Source organism: Centruroides vittatus, unplaced genomic scaffold, assembly GCF_030686945.1.
Source record: "Centruroides vittatus isolate TY-2023 unplaced genomic scaffold, ASM3068694v2 scaffold_435, whole genome shotgun sequence".
In the NCBI taxonomy this organism is placed as follows: Eukaryota; Metazoa; Arthropoda; class Arachnida; order Scorpiones; family Buthidae; genus Centruroides; species Centruroides vittatus.
Window position 1 is genome coordinate 2,129,876 of NW_027122708.1, and position 24,446 is coordinate 2,154,321.

General features: G+C 29.5%; 1 protein-coding gene across 2 annotated transcripts in view; it reads left to right on the forward strand.

The window, feature by feature from the left end:
* The window catches only part of LOC136989035 (diacylglycerol kinase delta), a 134,785-nt gene that overhangs the window by 79,788 nt on the left and 30,551 nt on the right, over positions 1-24,446 (forward strand). Inside the window, exons 15-22 of one of the 2 annotated variants that reach the window (XM_067287083.1) lie at positions 485-652; positions 4,869-4,956; positions 6,012-6,305; positions 6,375-6,458; positions 17,312-17,630; positions 21,160-21,270; positions 21,387-21,545; positions 24,009-24,054. In XM_067287083.1, coding sequence (XP_067143184.1) covers positions 485-652; positions 4,869-4,956; positions 6,012-6,305; positions 6,375-6,458; positions 17,312-17,630; positions 21,160-21,270; positions 21,387-21,545; positions 24,009-24,054 — 1,269 coding nt within the window. Of the gene's footprint in view, positions 1-484; positions 653-4,868; positions 4,957-6,011; positions 6,459-17,311; positions 17,631-21,159; positions 21,271-21,386; positions 21,546-24,008; positions 24,055-24,446 lie in introns of both variants that reach the window. The other variant, XM_067287082.1, reaches the window with a different exon arrangement.

A 24,446-nucleotide genomic window follows, 5' to 3' on the forward strand; every position in this document is an offset into this window, starting at 1 on the left:
TATTTTAATAAACATCTTTCTCTTAATTATGAAAAAGAATAGTATACTTTTCTAACTTTTGGAACCTAACTTTATGTTTCGTTCTAGTCCTTTGTTTAATATAGCATGGATTCAAATAACATGGCAGTTTTTGGAACCTAACTATTTTGTTATATGGGGATATATGTATTATTAAGATTGAAAGTAATAAAAATTTTTTTTATTAATCTTCCTTGACCAATAGAAAAAATTTCTTGTAATGATAATGCATGACTAACAATCATATCTATTGTTAATTAATTAATTTTTTCCCCCAATTCCACTCTACATAAATTTCCAACAATTCCAATTCTATATAAAACATGCAAAACTTGTACAGTTTTTGTTTATTTTATTTATTACATTTTGAAAATGTAGACTTTGAAAGTTATGCCAATAGCGTTTGATTAATAATTTATATTACTAAAGACATAAATTTTTACATATAAATTATTTTTAATTTTAGTGTATAATTCTGAATGAAAAGTTAGGATCTTTGCTCCAAGCTCTAAATGAAGAATCTTTAGCATCAACACAACAAAGTAATGAAGAATTCAAAGAAACAGAAATAAAAGATAGCAACAAAGAAGAAAAAGAAACTGCTAATGTTAAAGCAGAAAATAAGAGTAAAAAGGTTATATTTTATTATTTTATACATAATCATTCTAAAGAATCTTTATTTTATAACAATCTTTATTTCCATATTTCTTTTTCTGTTTCACTTTATATTCCAAATTTAAAATTCACTTTTGTCTCTGAACTGAATAACTATTGTTTTTAATGCTGTAGAATGAGTCTTTATTCTCCACTTTACCTTTTAATTCAATTCTAATGACTTTTTATTTTTGTAAATGTGAGGTCAAAACTGGGGTTTGAAACTTAAACCAAAATTTGTTTTAAAAGAGAAAACTGTTTTTATAAAAATGTTTTTGGTCAGTAAAACATTGCAGCAAAAGTTGTTTTGTGAGCGTGTCAAACAAGAATACAACCTTTTCTCTGACGATTTATTAAAAATTTTATTTCATCAGTTTTGCAAACTAAATGTCACACGAGGTCTGCTAGCAACATTTATAACTGGGGTAAAAATAATTAACTTTGAGTTATGTAGTGTTACCGTAATACTCATCAACACTTATGTTCAAAGTGTTGTCTGCATACTTGAATACAGTATTGTACGTGATGAAAGACTTCACATCACTACTGCAAGAGTTACATGCGAAATGTTATGAAGAACAGTACTAATTCTATCCTTTAACTCATTGTGGGAGGCAGATAGTGTGGAAGACATGTTGCTTAATGTAGCCCCACAGGAAGAAATCCATATGGGTTAGGTTGGGCAAGTGTGGAGGCCATGATTACAGGCAACTATGACCAATTCAATATCCTGTAAACATTGCATTAAGTCTCTTCTGAGTGAATAAGACAAAATGTACTATTGCACTATCCTGCTGGAACCAAAGTTCTTGTTGTTGACTCAGAGAAAGATCACCTAGGAAATCCAGCACAGTTGTATCCAGTATGTTCCCATACATGTTGATTAGTACTTTCAAAGAAGTACTGACCAACAATAATGTTCTCCAGAATACTTGCCTATACCCTAACTCTTGGAGCACCAGCATTATTGTACTGGAGCATCCAATGACAGTTTTCATAAGACCAATACTATGCATTTTGTGTATGAGCATGGCCATCTAAGAAGAAGATGGACTCATCACTGAACATTACTTTCTGATTGAAGTCATGATCCACCTGTACTGTACATATCTACTGATCTACTTGCAGTACACAAGTCTCTGCAGGGCTCATCATCCATCATGTGCATGTACTGCAATTTATACAGCTGGAAATGTTTGTCCTTCAATATTTGTTGCACTGACTCTAAACATGCTACTCCCTCTAGCAATATAATGTATGGAACTTGTAGGACTTTGCACTTTAGCCAAAACAGCTGCACATGAATTTTCATTCATTTATGATTGTGGCTGACCAGTGCTTTTCACATCTAGGACACTGAATTTTTTCCTAAAGTTTGCTAGGATATTGCCAACAGCTTGATGTAAAGGTTCTGGAAAGTTTGAGTGGCAATGATGGAATTTTTGTGCAACATTCAGTATTGTTTTGTGATTGTCTCCGTGTAATAAAATAAGCTTCACTTGTTGTTCAGGTGTCAGTGTTATTGCACCTGAAACAATAAGAATAGTGATTACCCTCATTACATCATCAACTGCCGTAAATAATCGGGCTATAAACGATTAAACATTATAAATAAATTTGGCACTCGAGGTAGGCGTTAGGCGCCATCTCTTATTAAAATTAATAATTATAATAATTTTAAAATAAATTTAGATTAAACTAGCCTGATTATTTACGGCAGTTAATGATGTAATGGATTAATATTATTGGGTTTGATGAGTGTTTATTTGTGATTACCCTCATTTGGTAAGCAACTTTTTGACTACTATATATAAATTGAATTATTTATTTATTTTATATTTATATAGTAACTATTCTTAACTGAGTTATACTATATAAATAGTATAACTCAGTTAAGAAGCTTCTGCAGAAAAAAGTTTTTCCATGTAAAAAAAAAAAAAGTTTAATTTCAAAAGTTCTAATTTTTTCCTCATGGATATAAATCTGGAAACACTGCATGAAGCAGCATCTTGTAATATTTGAAAGAATCTAGCAACATGCTATTTAATATAACAAGAGTTTGTCATCTTACCCTGAGTACAAATAGTTGAACAGTGATTTAAGAAGTTGAACAGTGCTTACTAATATTGAGCCGTTTGTGGAAAAATTAACCTCATTGCATCAGGCCCATCATTAATTATTTTCATATTAATTAATCATGTACTTGAGATAATTTTGGACAATTATTTTTTTTGTTTATAAATCTTTTATTAAAATTTAATTTTCAGTTTATCATTTTTGACTAGTTTTATAGGAAATGCTAATGACTCTAAACTTTTAGAGTCATTATTACATTTTTACTATACACACTAAAAAGGGGTGGTTTCAAAAAGCTTGGAAAACAGTGCTCTAAGCCTTCCATCCAGTTTCAAGTATAGTAAATCTGTTGATATTTGGCCAAGTGTCCAGTATTCAGTAGCCAGGAAAAGCAAGAATATTCAATATTTGTCAACAATAACATCCAAATAATTATTTGATAATCAGTTATTTTCCCTATTTGATTCATCCCTAATATTTATGATAGTGTTCTATGTTAATGTTCATATAATTTGAGTCAATTGGGTAACAGTTCAAAATGTATTTTGCAATTGCTTGGAAATTATATGATTTTTATGGATGTAGAAAGTGTTCTGGTCTTTCCAGAATTTTTTCTTTTGTAATATCATTTGACTGTATACAATATGGCAGACGCAAAACTTGTTTCAAATGTTCTAGTGGGAAATGTTAAATTTCTTATCATATAGTTTAGATTTGGTATTAGTGATTTAATCTATTTCCTACTTTGAAGGAACATTTGTTAGGATATTGTTTCATTTCAATGAAGATATCAAATTTGCAACTGTAACATAACTGACATTACATGAATATATATTCTGTACATTTAGCAGGGTATGGAAAACCAAATGCACTTTGAAATATCTTGTAGGGCTATTCAGTGTGTGTGTGTGGTCACCATGTGATGAAGGAGACAGTATATCAATGTTTAGGGACATAAAAGTTTATATACATTTATACAAAAATATTTACAGATACCTTGTATGTAAATATTTACAAATATTTACATACAAGGTATTATTTCCCACAAAATAATAACAACAAGGAACACGGTCTTTCATGTAAGGAAGAGTCCTGTCCAACACTCACAGTACTTGCTTCGTTTCCGCTCAAGTCACACAGACAAAAGATGGTCGTTTGTTCTTTGTTTCACATATATATTGCCCGCATACCACTACCAGTGCTGCCAATCATTTTTACACACAAGAAAATGTAAATTTTTTTTTAACAGTGATTTCCTGAAGTGTGACAAATACAAATAACAATAATTAAAACATGAAAAAATAATATAAAATGGATAATTATACAAAGTCAGGGATGACGCGATGGACAAACTTATGACACATTAGGACAAGACTTCAATTATCAAGAGAACCACATTAAAACAGAACATATCACTGATAAATTTATTATTGTGTTATTAGTTTATGCTATTGAAATCATGCTTTTGATTTTATGGGTAGTGTAAATTTACTTTCTAATCAGTCTTTGTATATTTTATGAAAGTTAAGAAAAATTTATTTGTATGGTATTTATATTCTTTCAATGCATGGTATGTTCTTGGATTTGTTTTAATCAGAACATCTTTCAAATTTTGATGAATTTATTTTGATAATTTAATTTCTTTATTTATTTAGAGATTTGATTTAATATTGTAAATATCAACATATTAATATAAATTAACTAATTTATTTTTTAATAATACATATTTAAAAAAAAATCTTTATAAATATTTGTAAATGTATTATTTTTTATTTTTCATAAATTTTAGAGTATAAATATTTTTGAGCTTTGAAATAATTTTTTTTTTGAGAAAGTTAACAGAGATCAATAATTTTACAATAATTAGATCAATATATACTATATGAACTAATTATATCTGAGATTATTGTAAAAATTATTGACCTCTGTTAACTTATTTGTTAACTAGCCATTAACTATTAAATTAAATAATCTTAATTAATAATATTTCTTTTGTTTGATATCTCTATTTAGTGTTAAGCCAAAAAAATTTAAATTTGCTGCATTTTTTGTATTATTCATAAGAAATTATTATAAGGCATAATCATAAAACTTAAAAAACCTCTGCTTTTTATTTAAAGATTACATTTATTCAAAGAGAAGCATTAATGTCAAGAGCAAACAGTTTGAAAAAAGCTGTAAGACAAATTATAGAACATACAGAACGAGGTATGTTTTATTAATAAATAATTAACATATAAACAACAAAAATATAAATATTATTTATTTATTTAATTGAAAATTACTTTATTACTTTATTTAAGATAAGGTGGATTACAGTATGCATTGTGTTATGGGCTTCCAGTCAATAGAATTTACAACACAATTGCCAATGTACTGACAAATATACTAATAATGTTTCATGCATTATTTTTTCAAATTAAATCAAATATTTCTATGAAAAGTTAAAATAATTAAAATTTATGACGTTTAAAATTAATATTAAAATTTTTAATATTAGATCATTCTTTAAAAATAAAAAGAAAGATGATTGAAATTGAAAAGTGTATTTTATATACAGGGTGTATCAAAAGTCACTATTTATTACAAGAAGTAATTGGAATTTTGAAAAACAGGTTTTAATTTGAGAAAAAGCTTTATTCAAAGTAAATGTTACAAATAATTAGTGCTCCAAATTGCAATTATCAATGGTTCTACATAGCTCAAAGCAATAGCATGCTTCCTGATAAACTTTCCAGCATTTGTGGTGTTATCTTTTGAACTGCACCAGTAATAAGATTTCTAAGTTCAGCAACATTGCTAATTATCCTACCAGTGTACACCTTAGACCTAATGAAACCCCAAGCATAAAAATCTAAGGGTGTTAAATTGGGGGAGCATGCTGCCCATAATTGTGGTCTGCCATGACCAATCCAGCGATTCCTACCTACACATGTGTTGACAATGATATTCCAGACCTTATTACAAAACAAATGAAATATGTAAACCCTTTCTCATAATTCCAATTAGTTCTCCTAATAGATAGTGACTTTTGATACTCCCTGTGTGTGTGTGTGTGTGTGTGTGTTATGTATATAATATATATATATATATATATGAAGTACACTTTAGAAAGTTTTTCCATACATATATATGTATGGAAAAATTATTTAAGAATCTAAAAGTTATCATGGTGCCAAGTTTTATAGAGTATGAAGATACTTATAATAATTTTATTACTTAATACAGTACATTGTTTTTCTAAAATTTAAATTTTTTGATAGCTGTTGATGAACAAAATGCTCAGACAAAACAGCGTCAAGCAGTTCAAGCTGAAGTTGATATTACAGAGCATCAATCTTCTCCTGAGAAGAAACTAACATGTGATAACACTGCCATCGTAGGAATGGAAAAAACTGATAAAATTGAATTACCAATATTTTCAACTACATTCTATGATGAAGATAAAACTTTAGCTCCAACTTCTCAGTGCTGGAATCCATGGGGGACATCTATGGGCCAGAGTGTTGGAGCTCCTCTTAAAGATACTTTACAAGTAACATTACCAACAATTGAAGGTGGTGCAAGTGTTGATAATTCCCCTTGCCCTTCACCCAGACCTTATCTTAATCTTACATCTCCTATAGTTTCTCCTTATCCTACCCCAAGTCCTTCTCCACAGAGACAGACTCCAGAATCATCATCTCCTCCAGAACAGCCCGTTTTACTTGGTATGATAGTTATATTTCAATTCTTGTCTTTATTATTTTTAATTTGGGTTTCTATAACTTTTATGACTATAAGCTAGCTTCAAATAAATCCTAATTAAAATATAACATAAATGTCAACTGATCTTATTATATCTTATAATTTAAATCAGGGATGGGCAACCTGTGGTCTCCGGGCCACATTTAATATTTTTTGCAGCTTGCGTAGCATAAAATATGAATAAATATATCAGTTTCTCAGCTCAAGGAAGTATGCAGCAAAAATTCAAATGTTATTTCTACAACTTATGTATGTGAATAGTTTTTCTGCAATGTATTTAGTAAAAATTAAAACAAAAAACTGGATAACAGACACATCGAAACCAATTTAAAACTAGCGGTGACTAATATTTAACCAAATATTTCTGATATATTACATTTACATCAATTCCAGAAGCTAAATTAAGTATATCTATGCTAATTTATAAATGAAATTTTTATTATTAATAAAATGATATTATTAAAAATTTATTTTAACTTGTGGTGTAGCTTTTCATAACATGTAGAGTTAAAAGTTTTATGCTAATTAATTTATTTTATGATTTTGTCAGATATGACACATTTATATTAACCAGTGATCACATGCGGTTTATTTTTTTGGGATTGCATGCATAAGAATGCTTTTCTGCCGATTTTTCACATTTAATTACACTGCACGTAAATATACCATTCCTCAAATTTGACAATTCTGAAAAATTCTTTCTGTATTGTATCTTCTCTGCACATGCCAAATTTCAACATCATAGTTTGTTTAGTTTACAAGAGACTGTTTTGTTTATAGAACAATATATATGAATAAATAATTGTGATTTACTGACATTCTTTTTTCCTCTTTTCTCTTGTATGTGGCCCACGTTAGTTCAAAAGTTTTGAAATGTGGCCCTTACATAGAAAAAGGTTGCTCATCCCTGATTTAAATCATGATTTTATAGATTCAGTGATCAAATCAGATTCAATAAACTATCACTTATTATTACAGTTTTCATACTTGTTATTATTATTACAGCTTTCATACTTATTATTACAGTTTTCATACTTAATATTGGAAATAAATGTTAAATATTTCTTATATTAGAAAATTTAATATATAATTTAAGAAATGATCTAATTTCTATATTTTTATAATACTTGAAATTGTTTTCCATTTACATTTTAATTTAATACAATATAATATAGAAAGGAGTTCATAAAATTACAAAATATTCAAAACACAAATATTTTTAGCATTCTTAATGCCATTTTGAAGCTTCTTTAACAAAAATGTAACAAAACAAACTATTCAAATTAAACAGAGTGTACTTTTAAAAATATAATATAAGAATATTTTTTAGATCATAAATATATAATGTAATGTGTGTGTATATATAGAAAAATTCAGAATCAGAATTCTATCCTGAACAGATTAAATTCTCAAACTTATTCCAAACTATTAAATAAATTTGAACCATTAAAAAATTGATTTGATCGCTTCATTTTTCTATTTCAAAAATTATCGAAAGTAGAGTTTAAAGAAGCTAATTAATGAAACCAGATTATTTTATAGTAACTATTTAGAATATATTTGAAAATATAATGTTTAATGAATGTAATTGATCTTTATTCTTTTATAACTTCAGAAACTAGGAACTTGCTTTTTGAAAATATTCAAAAACTGAAAATTTTGCTATGATACAAAGGGTCGTTCTGAAAGTTTCCAGATCCATGGAAAAATTTTGTGTGAAACTTACTGTATTTTTGCAGATTGTCCAGCATGCCAGTCTATCTGGGGAGACCATGAAATCAGATATTTCCATATGGTAAAAACTGACATGCCAGTTTATCCTGGGGGAATGCCAGCATTCTGAGGTTATACATCCCTTTCTAGATGATGCATTAAAAATAAAATGAACAAGTTATGTCACATAAAAAGTGAACGTGTTTTATTCTAACTGTGAAACTGTCAGTATTACATCAAAAACTACAATTATACATTTAATTTCTTCATTTTGTCTTCTTTCTAATGGTGTAAAATATTCATGGAATTCTGAAAGTGCTTTTTTAAAAGTGTATTTTATTATTACTTGATTCAAAAATGCAAAAATAAACATATTAAATTTAAGAAACTTGCTGTAAATTATCTCAGCTTACACCATTAACATAGGCTTTGTGTGAAATTTGAAAGGAAGGTGTTATTTTTAAGGTCGGGACAGATGGTCAGTGTAGCCCACACTGATCACAACAACAACAAACTACTACTACTACTTCTACTACCACTAAGTTGTTAATTGTTTTATTGTCTTGTAAACAAAAAAACTCTTCCTGATTTTAAGTCTGTCAAATTATAATGTTATTATTTTATTGTACTTGAAAGAATGTTTTCTTTAATGTTTAATTGTTTTGTTACATCTGATTCATTTTATATTTCAGTCACAGTTTAACTGGCATGCTGGTAATTCTGTGAAAATACAGTATTAATATTGTTCACAATTTCTCAAAGTGTTTTCTGTAATGCTGAATGCAACTGTTCAGCTGGTTGAACCACTACTGGAAACACATGGACCACTCTTCTTCAGGGATTGTCACCACCAATCTCTTTAAGCACTTACAAGGAGAGGGCACAACCTGGGAAATTCATTTCGGGATGAGACTTGGTATATAGGTAGTACTCTTTAGGATGTTCAATCCTCAAAACAAGAAAGCGCAATGGCCAGCCAATTTTAAGAAAAAGGCCTTTAAAAATTCGAGCTCAGCTTATGTACTAATAAGTTTCGCTAGGTCAGCAGCTACTGAGCAGCTCAGTTGACATCGTTCTTGGCTACCGCCAAGTCGTTCAGGGTTCAAATCTTGGTCTCGATTAGTATTTTTTTTTTTTCTTCTTTCTAAAAATTTTTAAAAATAAGTATTTTGAATATATATAAATATTAAAATTTTCATTTAAAAAAATGTTTAACACATATTACATGTCATTTTAATTATAATAATACAAAATAATTAATAATAATAGTTATAAATAATTAGTTATGGAACAACAGTTTTCATTTATTATTCTATTGTATCAAATTTTTCGAAGGTTACTACTCTTATTAATTCTCACCGCTTAAAAATAAAAAGTATAAAACATTTCTTTTATATTCATCCTTTACTTCCATTTTAACAAAAATAAACAACTAAAATGTTTCCAATTCCAACAGTATTATATAAATGAGATCCAATTTAACACTTCAGTGTGAAAAGTATCACATTAGACTGACATTTTCAACAGCAAAACAAGATTTTTCTCAAGGTCATAAAAATGGGCATGGACTTATGGACTGACCTGATATTTGGAGTGTCAGTTTACTTTTGGATTTCGAAGAGATCATAGTGTTCTGTAATATATCACACCATAATACAAATAGTTTCAATATTTTACAGTAAAATGTCTGTGAATGAAGATACTATCAGTTTACCAACAGTTGATGATGATTATTAATACACTTATTAATTATTTTGTATTATTATAATTAAAATGACATGTAATATGTGTTAAACATTTTTTAAAATGAAATTATTTATTATAATAAAATTTTAATATTTATATATATTCAAAATACTTATTTTAAAAAATTTTTAGAAAGAAGAAAAAAAAAAAATACTAATCGAGACCAAGATTTGAACCCTGAACGACTTGGCGGTAGCCAAGAACGATGTCAACTGAGCTGCTCAGTAGCTGCTGACCTAGCGAAACTTATTAGTACATAAGCTGAGCTCGAATTTTTAAAGGCCTTTTTCTTAAAATTGGCTGGCCATTGCGCTTTCTTGTTTTGAGGATTGAACATCCTAAAGGAGTACTACCTATATACCAAGTCTCATCCCAAAGTGAATTTTTCAGGTCGTGCCCGTTGTTAGAGTAACTTCTGGCAACCCAAATGGTGTTCACAGAGGCCCTTCTTCACTTTTGGAAAAAGAAAGAAGTTATAAAGGCAAATCAGAACTAAGAAGTGAATCAGTTAGCAGTTATACTTTTGACTCTTTCAGTAACTTGATGGTCTTTGTGGCCATGTGGATAAATGTGTTTTGAAAAAGAACATCTTGCAGTTCAATTTTTTGTCTTTGGCCACCTCATGCAAATCTGGTTGTTGGTAAAAGTGCTTAATAAGGATTGCTTTTCTATATATGCAACAAATATTGTTGTATACCCAATAAATTTTCCACATTGGAAAACTCTAGAGTGACCCTTGTAGCTGATCATAAATTTAAATTGCTATTGAAAACAATTATTGTCATCTAAATTAAAATACAACACTCCCATGTTGTATTTTAACTTTTTGAAATGGACATTAATGATTAAAACTTAAAATTTACATTTAGTATTTTGAATTGTGATTATTGAAATTCCTGTTATTTTCAGCTACAGTATATTTTAAGTTAATTAAACAATGAAATTTGGCCAAAAGATAATTAGGCAATTAATCTTGGCACAACTATCTTGTGTTAAGATTAATATGTAGATTTATTTTTGAAATTTAATTAAATAATTTAAAAAATTAATTATTAATTAAATTTAAAATATACAGTAGAGCATTGATTATCCAGATCAATTGGGGACTGGGGTTGTTCGGAAAATTGATTTTTCGGATAACCGATTGTGTACAAAAAAATACATTCTTAATATAGTATATTAGTACAGTAATACCGCGAACTTACGCGATAGGTGGGACCGAGCAATAACCACGTAAGTTGAATTCGCATAAGTCGGGGTATAATTTTGCATATAAATACATACGAGTTATGTTTAATTGGGGCCAGAGACTAAAGAAAACAATAATTTAGGAAAAATATATAATAAAATCTTAGATAATACACATGTATAACAAATTATATTATTAAAATCGTAAACCGAAGTTATTTTGATGTAGAGGGCTTCATAAGATCTAACAAATTCATCTGATGGCTCAAAAAATTTTTTTTCTCTCGCAAAATTTCCTCGTAGCATACTAATAATTTTTTTATTTCTCGTTTTGTAGAAGAAATGCGCTCTGCGTTGGAGTCTATATTTTCTAAAATTTGTAACCTCTTTTCATTTTTGTCATCGACGTCTTTGATAATGTTATCTTTACATTCCAAAGATAAAGTTTTTCTTTTCTTGTTTGATGCAGAGGAATCAGTTCTACTTTGTTTGGATGACATAGTAGAGTCTCTCAAGTCTCCGTAGATATTACAAACACAGAAATAAATAACACAAAATAAATTGTAGCTATGCGTCGATTCCGCGCGACATGTCCGAACATATAAGCTGAGCAATAGTGTGCGGGGAGTGAGTAATCAAGAGTTGTGTGGCGCTCAAACAAAAGACGAATCGACGAGATTTAAAAATCGTGTAAGTCGGTGTAGCGTAAATCGAGGTATTACTGTATATCCCATGTAATTAGTATATTAGTATATCCCATGTTGAAATTTTTATCCGTTGTGTGTTGCTTTGCGTTGAATTTTCGTCGATGTTAAGCTTAACAAAAAGTTTTATAATAATAATCATGGCTATTGTATCGTTAAAAATTATTTCTTTATTTTGTACAAACAAAATAAATATATTTTTCAATATATATATTTTGTACAAACAAAATATAAATCGAACTCACTTGTGCCTATTGACCGGTGTGAAATAAATAAATTCAATTCAACGAACGTTTTCTGGACGCCTTCCGTGTCCTTCTTCAGGTTAACTGCTGGATTCTATTATTTTTAAAAAACTGCGTTCCGATCTTTTAAGAACAAATTCAAATGAAGATAGTTCGAAAGCGCGATGACCATCGCGCATGCGCTATATCTGTCGTGCTCCTTGTCGTACTGTATCATATTCTTTTTAATCTTTGTATTCTTTTTTATCTTTGGGTCACATGATTTCATGTGTTATCGGACCCAAATAAATCTTCATGCATCCTCTTGTAATAAAGTTTGCCAAGCAAGCGAAAGAGTTATCTCGTCGCGTGAATTAATGCATGTTGTTTTAGTTTGCGCTTTATGTATCTCTATCGCTTCCAGCCATTTGAGGTGTTCCATCCGAGTCGTTTTAGTTATTAGCGTGGCCCCCGCGAAGTCCACATTAATGCCCGGTTCAGAAGCGTACACTGCAAGCGACGTGGTAGCTCTGTTGTATCTTATATCCGCCTCGTGTTCTTTAACCCTGACTTCCATAGAGCGTTTCGTTGATCCTATGTAGATCAGATCCCTATTAAATCTCTCGTCCTTTATCGGGATTCGGTATACGCCTGCCATTCTATTCGGGTCCGATGGGTCCTTTCCGTTACGTAACAAAGTGTAAATGGTTGGGCCTCTCCTATAAGCAACGGTGACCTTACGTCTCCTTGCGATAGACGCGTATACGGATTTCAAGGTCGGGTTATATGTGATGGGTATTCTCTCCACCTCCGTATTTTGGTTGTTACTTTGTGCCACTGCAGGTGCGTTTTGGCTCATTCGTGCTCTTTGGCGTTCCGCCATTCTTGGAATAATGTTGCGGTAGCCGTGTATATCCGCAATCTTCTCAATATGTTTCAACTCTTTCTTAAGCGCTTGTTGAGTGGAAGAGTGCGTGTATGCCCGTCTGACCAATGTTTGCGATACCTCTGTGTATCGCAAACAATGTGCAAGCCCCACATACATCCCGAGTGACTCATGCGACCCGATCCAATACAAAATAGCAGCATTTAGATCATTGGTCAGACGGGCATACACGCACTCTTCCACTCAACAAGCGCTTAAGAAAGAGTTGAAACATATTGAGAAGATTGCGGATATACACGGCTACCGCAACATTATTCCAAGAATGGCGGAACGCCAAAGAGCACGAATGAGCCAAAACGCACCTGCAGTGGCACAAAGTAACAACCAAAATACGAGAGGTGGAGAGAATACCCATCACATATAACCCGACCTTGAAATCCGTATACGCGTCTATCGCAAGGAGACGTAAGGTCACCGTTGCTTATAGGAGAGGCCCAACCATTTACACTTTGTTACGTAACGGAAAGGACCCATCGGACCCGAATAGAATGGCAGGCGTATACCGAATCCCGATAAAGGACGAGAGATTTAATAGGGATCTGATCTACATAGGATCAACGAAACGCTCTATGGAAGTCAGGGTTAAAGAACACGAGGCGGATATAAGATACAACAGAGCTACCACGTCGCTTGCAGTGTACGCTTCTGAACCGGGCATTAATGTGGACTTCGCGGGGGCCACGCTAATAACTAAAACGACTCGGATGGAACACCTCAAATGGCTGGAAGCGATAGAGATACATAAAGCGCAAACTAAAACAACATGCATTAATTCACGCGACGAGATAACTCTTTCGCTTGCTTGGCAAACTTTATTACAAGAGGATGCATGAAGATTTATTTGGGTCCGATAACACATGAAATCATGTGACCCAAAGATAAAAAAGAATACAAAGATTAAAAAGAATATGATACAGTACGACAAGGAGCACGACAGATATAGCGCATGCGCGATGGTCATCGCGCTTTCGAACTATCTTCATTTGAATTTGTTCTTAAAAGATCGGAACGCAGTTTTTTAAAAATAATAGAATCCAGCAGTTAACCTGAAGAAGGACACGGAAGGCGTCCAGAAAACGTTCGTTGAATTGAATTTATTTATTTCACACCGGTCAATAGGCACAAGTGAGTTCGATTTATATTTTATACACCCCGGTGTGTAGGATGAGGATTTGTACAAACAAAATAAATATATTGAAAAATATAAAAACAAAAAAAAATTATACTTTAGAAGTTAATCTAGTATCAAAAATGTTTGATTCAGCACGACACGTCCCAACACAGTCTGACTGGAACGCTTTCGGTTAACCGATGTTTCAGTTGATTGGTGTTCAGATAATCAATGCTCTACTGTAGTCTGAAAATAATTTAGTGATTCAGATTTATAATTGCTATAGAACTCATGCTTTAATTATATTGTACATTTATTCTTTGATTTATATTTAAAAAGTATATATACCTTTTTAAATATATTTTAATTGATTTGGAATTTACAGGTTAGAAATTGATTTCTACTTGTGAGCATGTTACTTAATGTTTTGCTTTTGCAGTTAAATGGAGTTTATTCAAGATGCTGATTTAAATAAGATAGATATATTTTTGTCTAATAGACAAGTAAGCTTCCAGTTATACCATGCAAATAATTGGCAACATAAATTTAATAGTACATTTACCACAATGATTCAGTCATTTGATCATTTACCATATAAGTTGAATCCAGGATGGCTCAAAAATATATCTGATTGCCATGAAGTGCTGAACAAATCTGCATTTCAGTAACTACCAGATTTATTTTTGGCATTCATTTTCATGTATTTTCCAAGAATCATTCAGCTTCTTTTATAATTGAATATCAGATACTTAAACTTAAAAATAAAAAAAAATAACCAGATCATAGTAGCCATCATATATTCTCTTTTGTTGACAATAGTATATCTTTTACAACTGTAGTGTCTCAGATATACCAAGTCTGTGTAAAAAGGTAATGTAAGGGTCTGTCCATAAATTACGTAAGGTATTTTGGGGTGGGTGGGGGTCAAGGATTTCTTACTATTTCTTACTCAGGGTTAGGGGGATAATAGATCTCATCTTACGTACTATATTGTTTTTATTTTTTAATCTCGTTGAGTGGTGGCGTTTTGAATTTGGCTTTAATTTGGCAGTTTCTATTAAGAACACTCGTTGTACTGACGCCATCAGATGTGACGTGATAGAATAATAACGCTAGCAGACTCACTCTCTACACATTTTTTATCATGGGAGAAAGGCCGTGTAGGGGTTTCTCACTGTTTTTTTTTTATATGAATAAGTGTACCAGTCCTATGGGTATATAACACTAAGAATACATAAACCAAAATACATGATACAAAGTAAACATAAAATTAGTATTCGATTTTTAGTGAAAACTAAAATGTAAAATTATAAATTATAAATAATCTTATCGTCTATATATTTTTAACATAATTGTAAAAAGTATCAAACAGTGGCTTCTGAACAAGCTTATTGAGTGGATATGGCCACCTGAAACCAAGCGTAAAGATTCCTAATTTCAGAATGTCTATCTTGATCGTAAATTGGACAATGATAGATCATATGGTCGAAGGTGTCTAGGTTTTCTGTAGAGCAAAAGCAAGAGGCAGTTTCTGTCTGGTTATATATGCTCAGTAAGTAGTTGAGAAGTAGCAAATGTTAAATCTCTAAGTGGTAATGAGAACCTGCATTCAACACTAAGAAAATAAAGTCTTGTTATTCTACCAGTTTTACTGCTCAACTATTGTTGATTCCACTTTTGCATAGCGTTGTCATAAATATAATTTTTAAGGCTGCTGCGTGAGAGAGGGTTGTGAGTGTAGTCCAAGTCAATATCCCTTGCAGCTGACTTAGCCTCAAAGTCGGCTTTTTCATTTCCTAGGATGCCAGTATGGCCACAAACAAACATAAAAGTTATCTTATTTACAAGATTTTTAATATGTTGCTGGATATATATGATTTTATTGCTATTGAAGTTGGTATTTATTAGAAATTTTAAGACGGACTAAGAATTGCTGTAAATGTTAATAGACAGAGGTTTGTTTGGTAGTGAAGTGGCCCACTGAACAGCTTGGTAGACAGCATCTTCTTCAGTGATATGTGATGGGTGATCACCCACGTGTCTACTAAATTCTATAACTAATAAATAATAGTCTTACTAAAGTCCTTTAGCGACTCTTGAGCATGATCCACATGTCCTATACTCGTATATGATGATTTCTTTGAGATGGATTTGGATACTTTTCCTCAATCGAACTGTTCATTCTTCAGTCATTCTCTCCAAGGTCCACCACATTCCACCTTCTCTTTCCCTTGTACAGACAGGAGCCTGGAAGTCAGAAAAAAATCTTGAACACATGAAGCAATTGAATTTTATATCTCCTGCCGTCTGGAAATGCTGTTTTAGCATGTGACCTCCCTTTGGACCAATCAGCAGATTCAGTTTGGTTCAACAGAGAAAAGGTGATATCAGGAAACCAGATGGAAGACAACGTGAAATATTATACAAAAAGTAGAACCTGATACAAAATTAATGGAAACCTGCTTATATACTAGAATAACATAGAAACATACAAAAGAATAATATATAACACAGTAGCGCAGCACTACAGAACCATGTATGTGCAACATCAAAGCAACTTGATGGCTTTAGTTTCTCGTTCATGAGTTAGTACCATATTTTATGGCATAAACAAAAGATGCAACTTTTGTTAAAAAATCACTGTCTTATATGTGAAATTTCTCTCTCTTAGGCTAATGAATTTCCCAAATGGCCTTCAGTAGGCTACATGTAATCTCTACCTAATCTAATTCTTGAATAAAAATGCTATTGTTTAATTAAACATATTATTATTATTATTTTTTTTTTGTTATAGCTAAGCTGCTTTTGCATTAAAATATTCATGTAGAATATTTTAATGGTAAATGACTTTTTTTAAACTCTTATTTTTCCCTAATAAATAAAAGTGTGTGCTTTAATTTTTATTTTATTTCTTTTGTAAACCAGAATACAGTTAAAAAATAAGTGGTGCCAAGTGCCAAAGGTGTAGGATGGCTTAGATACATTAAATACTTTTTCCTAAATATTTTTTGCTGAAATGACTTTATTTGCCATAAAATGATATTTATCTATACACTTTTCATTATTTAATATGTAACTCAATATACAGAATATAACAAAGATGATAAAGAAATTTTATAAAATATAATTTTAATTTAGCACAACGATAATACATATGATAAATGTGTGTTTCTATTTAATATAGATGAACCAGCTCAATCACCAACAGCTTCTAGACGAATTAGTAGTGGTTCAACATTAAAATATGTTGGAAATATTGGACTGCAGTTGGGAGCACCTTGTTTAGGAATGCCACTTTTGCCAATACAGTCCAGAGAGAAAACTAAATCTCCAGAAACGATACCACCAGAAAACAGAGAGTTTCCTATAATTAATCCTCTTGCATCACTTCCTATGTGGCCTAATTTAAATAAAGATAGTCTTATTGGAAAAGTGTTGCTTGCTAATGCAGATGCTTTATGTGCAGCAGCTTCTCCTCTTATGGATGTTGAAGAAATGTCTCTGTTAAGTTTAAAATTTTTATTATTATTATGTTTTAGTTATAAGAAAACAATAAAAATATAAAAATTGTTATTGGGATATATTAATTTTTGAAAATTTTAAGTAAAAATTAAAATATTTTTGATTTATAATTTATATTTCATATACAATTCCTCACTGAGCAGAGATTGTTTTATTCATTGGATTCAGTTTTATGCAAACTTTTAATTAACCTTTTTTTTGTTTGTTGAGAAATTATTTAATATATCAGATTAATATATTATTTTAGTGAATTAAATAAACCTTTTCTTTTTACTTTATAATACAGGAGCTCCCCTACTTACAAACATTCAACTTTCAGATTCACAAACCATTTTATTGCATGTCTAAAATTTAAATTTTACATCGATTCTGAAGTTCTCTTGCTGGTCAGGGGTGGTATTGAAGTCAGTCTTTAGCCAGTAATAAATAAATTTTTAATTAATAATTAATTTGGATTTATTTCTATTGTGTATTGTAATTTTTTGTTTTCATGTTAATTCTGACATTCCATCACCACTGGTGAGGTGGGGTCAAAGTTGGTAACATTGGAGTAATGGCACTTTTTGCTATTGTTTCTAATTTTTATAAACTTTTAGGTTTAGTGCTTCAAGAATGCATCCAAAATGTAATAGTATATCTAACAGTGGAGATAAATTTAAGAAGTGTAACTATTACCGTGGAAACTAAACTTGATATCATAAAACTAAGTGCTTCAGGTAAAAAAAAAAGTTTGAAACACCTACTACTAAGCCACTGATTCTCAACCACTGTGCCATGGCACTTTAGTGTGCTGCAAGATTTATAAAGTGTGTCGCCACTACAAATATCCATACATAAGCGATGTCAGACAATTACTTTAATCGGTTCTACCTTTCTAGGACACGTTTGAAAATTGTAACCAGTATTACCGGTAACTGCCAGTAGTTACTAAGATGTTTAGAAATGTGACCTAAATAACCAACTGCTTTTAAAAATCACTAATATGATGTCACCGGATGTCCTGATAGATTTAGTGGATTAGAATTTGAAGTCCTCCTTTATATAATTGTTGAATGTAACCATTTTATTCTTATTATAATTTGATACTCCATTTAATGTATATATAATAACTATAGATCTTATATAATATCTTATATCTTATATAGATCTTATATACAGTCAAGTCCGCATAAGTTGCCACTCGGATAACTCAACACCATCGGATAAGTAGTCAGTTTTCTGTGATCCCGGCTGACTTACATAGGCATTAATGTTAAAAACTCCAGTTTACTTGACACCGTTTAACTCATCGCTACTGGATAAGTCGACATAGTTTTGCTCTCCCAAACTCTGATAAGTCGTCACCCCTTCCTGAAAAAATGAATTCACTCTGCACATGTGGTGCGAACTCTTTTTTTTTTTTTTCAGGAGGGGAGTCGATTTATTTATTAATATATAATTAATATTATTAATATATATACATATTAATAAAAATGCCTTAACATTTTATGTATTTTTATGTATAAAATAATAACAGATAAACAAAAAGAAAATGTACAATCTACATCAACATCACACTGGAATCCAATTTTGCATTTTCTCACGCTAGAGGCATTAAGAATCCTTAGACGTTACTTGCCAACAATTGACAATTGTGAAGATGATGTTTTCAAGGCATTCATGATTGTTGAAAAAGAAAGTTGAGACAGTTAAGTGCTCAAAACAAACAACACTAAATGAATTTTTCAGTTTTTCATCTACAGAGTAATTTGTAAATGGAGGACACAATGTATTGTAAGCCTGTACTACTGTATAACGCACTACTGTATTTCCTAATTGTAATTTTGTGGTTTTATTTCCAACTTTGCTTTAGTCATCACATAGGATAACTTGACACATTTCCACTTTCCCTTGGGGTGTCAACTTATTCGGAGTATATAGATACTGTATATAGATATATTCCTTATTTGTCATTTAGTTGATTAATGCCTAACTCCATTGTTAGCACACATAACTTACGTCATTTTGTATTTAAACTAAACCCTCCTAAAATTTTGGTCAAGTTTCTAAATATATCTTTTTCCACTTGGAAGACAAATAGAATCACAAGTTAGGACACAACTAATTTTATTCTAACTGGATCAGGACAGACAGGAAAGATTATTCAGATCTATCTTCTTCATTTACTTTCCATTCTGTATGTGATGGATTCATTTACTTTCCATCAGCTTTTCACAATTTAGTTTCATTTTATGTTGATTTTCATATTTGTATTAATTGTATAAGTCAAGAAACAAATTTGAAAAACAGGAAAGAGATATTTATCAAAATAAAACTATAATATTTGGTTTAATATTCAAATCACTTTTCAAGTGATTTATTTACAAGATTTTTCTAAAATTTAATTTAATTGAAAATTTTTGAACATCAATATTACTAAAAAATGACAAAAAATGTTGTGTGTTCTTCTTTGACAACATTATTTTTAATATTTTGTAAATATTATTTTAGCTTAATATTTGGAAAATTAATATTAAGATATTATACATTTTAAAACATATTTGATGAATAAAGTAAAAACTAAAAATTATTTGAGTAGTTGCAAACAAACAAAAATTAGAAATATTCTTGCTCAGATTTTGAAATTGAAAATATCATATATATTTTTCATATTATAATATATATTTTTTACAAAATTGACACTGTATGGAAAATTATATGATGAAAAAATAATATTTTTTATAATATAATAAAGAAATGCTTTTTATTTACATAAATACACTAAAAGCTAAAAAATATTTTTTTCAGCTTTAACAGTATTCTTGGTATTATATAATCAAAAATAAAAGCTTAGAACACTTGTGTTTAGAAATATCTTTTGTTACACTTTCAAACAATTTTTATGGGCTTCCCATAAGCACCCCCCACTTTTAGTTTGGTTGTATAATATCAATAATACTGTTAAAGCTGAAACTTTTTAGTGCATTTATGTGAATAAAAAGCATTTCTTCAAAAAATTTTTTTGTTTATATTTTTTAGTTTTATATATAGAACACTGAATTATTGAAATTCTTCTTAGTTGGGAAGTGACTGAAAAATTGAGTTACAAAATTTTATCTAGACAGTATGACCAAAAAGGGGCAAAGGATTGTCCTACATATAGCACCATCTGTTATCAGATTTTTACAAATTTTAATTTTTTGCTAATTATTAAAATTGTTTACAAACTTTAAAAAAGATATTGTCATTGGGAGTACATATGTATGCAAAGTTTAAACTAGATTAGAAATTGGGAATTGGGTGAAAATTGAGTTATGAGATTCTGGTCAGACAGAGTAAGTTAATAAAAAGCATATAACAATGTCTGAATTTTCAAATATTCTTCTATAATTTGTTATCAGTGTTCACAATGACTCATCCAAGTATTTTAGAACAATTCTCTGTGATGGTGAGAATATTGTCTAGGTTTAAACCTATTATTTTTAAATTATAAGAATTATTTTATATTAATAAATATTTTAATATTTACAGAGAAGGATTTGAGGAAAAATGTGTTATGAACAATTATTTTGGTATTGGATTGGATGCTAAAATTACTCTTGAATTTCATAACAAAAGAGAAGAACACCCAGAAAAATGCAGGTAAATTTTGCTTAATTACTTTTAGTATATCAAATATAATATATTCTATTATATTTAATAAAAATTTTCAACAATATATTAACAGAATTTCAGTAAAGATAATAACTATAATTTAGATCTAGAACTAAAAACTTAATGTGGTATGGTGTATTGGGTGGAAAAGAATTATTACAAAAAACTTTCAAAAATTTGGAACAAAGAGTTCAACTTGAATGTGATGGGAGAAGAATTCCATTACCTTCTCTTCAAGGAATAGTTGTACTGAATATTGCAAGGTATTTAATTTTTTAAATTTCTATATGAAATATTATCAATGATTTAATGGTATCTAATTTAAAATTTAATTTTAATGATTCAATTTATATTTTTAGATGCCTTTTACAATAATATACCAAAGTGCACTGTTATTTGTCTATTGACATTGATATATTGATGTACTATTTATAAAATTTTCCAATATTAAGACATGTATTATTAATTAAGTATAGTTTGATAGTATTAACCTGTAAAGATAGTGACAATAGATTATTAACATTTTAAAAATCATTTGTGTTATATGAAAGAGTTTATTATTTAATTGTCTTATTTGTTGTAATTGTTCATTTTATGATGCTTTTAAGTTTATAAATAACAAGTAATTTACTTATATATGAATTTTGAATTATCTGTTTTATTTTGAAAATATTATGAAAGATTTAAAAAAAAAGTGTTTTAGCAAAAATTTTCATTAGATTTTACCTAGAATTCTGAAAATGATTTCTTCAGTTCTATAATTATGCATTTAAAGTAGTTAAATTAATAAAATAAAATAAAATATTTTCATCACAATAAAGCCATAGTTAATTTATTACTTCTACTTCAGATTTTATTTCTTTACTCATATTCTTTAACATATACTTCCACTAATAAAGTTCTTTTAGTTTTTAGTATTTATCAATTTATTTGCCAAACTTTCTAAATTTTGACGTTACCTGAAACTCTCCACATCAAAGTTTCACAACACCTTTCTTTCTTTTTTCTAGCACTTTCTTTAATTTAACTAACGTTTTTGGCCATTTTAAATGGCCTTCTCCAAGTTAAACAAAATAGAACATCAGTTATAAAATAAATCAGAACATAAATTTAAAACATTGAGATCTGGTGACGTCATGGTTTTGAATAGAATAAATACAATAAATGAATAAATAAGTACAGAAATAAAATTATATGTTAAAACATATAATTTTATTTCTGTTTATTTCTGTATAGAATAAATACAGAAATAAACAGAAATATAATAGAATAGAATAAATGCAATATGTAATAGAATAAATACAATAAATGAATAAATAAGTACAGAAATAAAATTATATGTTTTAACATATAATTTTATTTCTGTTTATTTCTGTATTTATTTATTCTATTCAAAACCATGATGTCACCAGATCTCAATGTTTTAAATTTATGTTCTGATTTATTTTATAACTGATGTTCTATTTTGTTTAACTTGGAGAAGGCCATTTAAAATGGCCAAAAACGTTAGTTAAATTAAAGAAAGTGCTAGAAAAAAAGAAAGGTGTTGTGAAACTTTGTATAATAAGTTCTAGTTTACTGCACATAGACACACTATATCTTCTAAATTACTTTTTTGATGCTTTCATGCAGCCAAACTTTATTTGGTTGGTCTAAAGTAAATGACACATGGATGATTGTGGAATGATTGTGATTTTAATAGAAGTAATAATAATAAATTAATTGTTTTTGTATAAATTATTATATATAATACATTACAGATTTAAAAAACTCACATAGACACAAGTTTACTAATACTAATGTTTTCATCTGTTTAAAACAGACATCCTCAGATAAGTAAAAAGGAATGCATTTTGTATTCCCTGTAACTTAACTCAGATCTGTAGCCTGATTGTTACATCAGATGACATATCCCTCAGCTGCAAAATATTTAGAGGGTTTGGAAATATATAAGGAAATCAAGAACAGAAGGTGGTTAATTTTAAAGATTCTGATTTCCTCTCAACAGTGTGGTGGGCATAGTTTGAACTTCTGTTGTACTCAGTTTTGACCTAGGTATTGTTATTATAATAGTTATACCTTGCCCTTGTTGAAAGATGTTATAATCTTAGTTTTACGATCAGATTAGGAATTGTACTACTGTGCACATGCAAGCTTCCATTGTCTGGAAGTTTTTCGGATTTGAATTTGTTCTATTTTTCAGATATTTAGTTCTGTTCTGCATTTTGCATTCCTTGTAACTAACCTGAGGATGCCAATTTTAAATATAAATATCCTAAGTCTGATAGATTTAATATATCTATCAGACTTAGGATGCAAACAATTGCCAGATTGGATTGGGCTATGTTACTGCTACATTTTTGTCCATTTCAAATGGATGAAAATGTTAGTATTAGTAAACTTTTTGATATTTTAAATTGATATTTGTGTCTGCATGAGTATAACCAGTTTTTAGAGTGGAGATCATTGCAGAATTACTTAAAATGAGATCATATGTAGATAATTGATGATGATCAGAATAATATCCTGATTCTTTAAATTGGAACATTATCAAAAGACTAATATGGGAATTAAGATAAAAACATTGTAATTATGATATAATAAATACTCAATTTAGATATAGCATATTACTAACAAGTTTTTATAAGAAATATTGAAATATATATTATATAATTAAATTACAAAAGAATATGAAAAATAAATAAAATATAAATAATTTTAATTAGTTATGGAGGAGGATCAAATTTTTGGGGTGGAACTAAAGAAGATGATGTAAGTTTAAAATTTGTAATATACTGTATATTTCTGCAGATAAGATGATAGTTGAATCATAAAAAGAGGCCTCCAAAATCCGGGGTCGTCTTATAGGACAGATACAAAAAAATTAGATTGAAATTTATATAAATTAAAACCATTATAAAAAAACGGACAAACCGTAATTATTTACTAGTAGAAAGTAGGGCATGTCCACAAATTAGAATAGCCCATATGACATTTTTGTGAATAGTCAAGGTCATTACCCGAATGCCCGAATCAGTGCGAATGTTTGCAACAATCACAAGGAAGAAAATAAAATTTGTTCATTTGAAAAATTACAAATAGGACATAATTCCATATATGCTATACAGTATTATTATCCAGATGATGATCACTGATCTAAACTA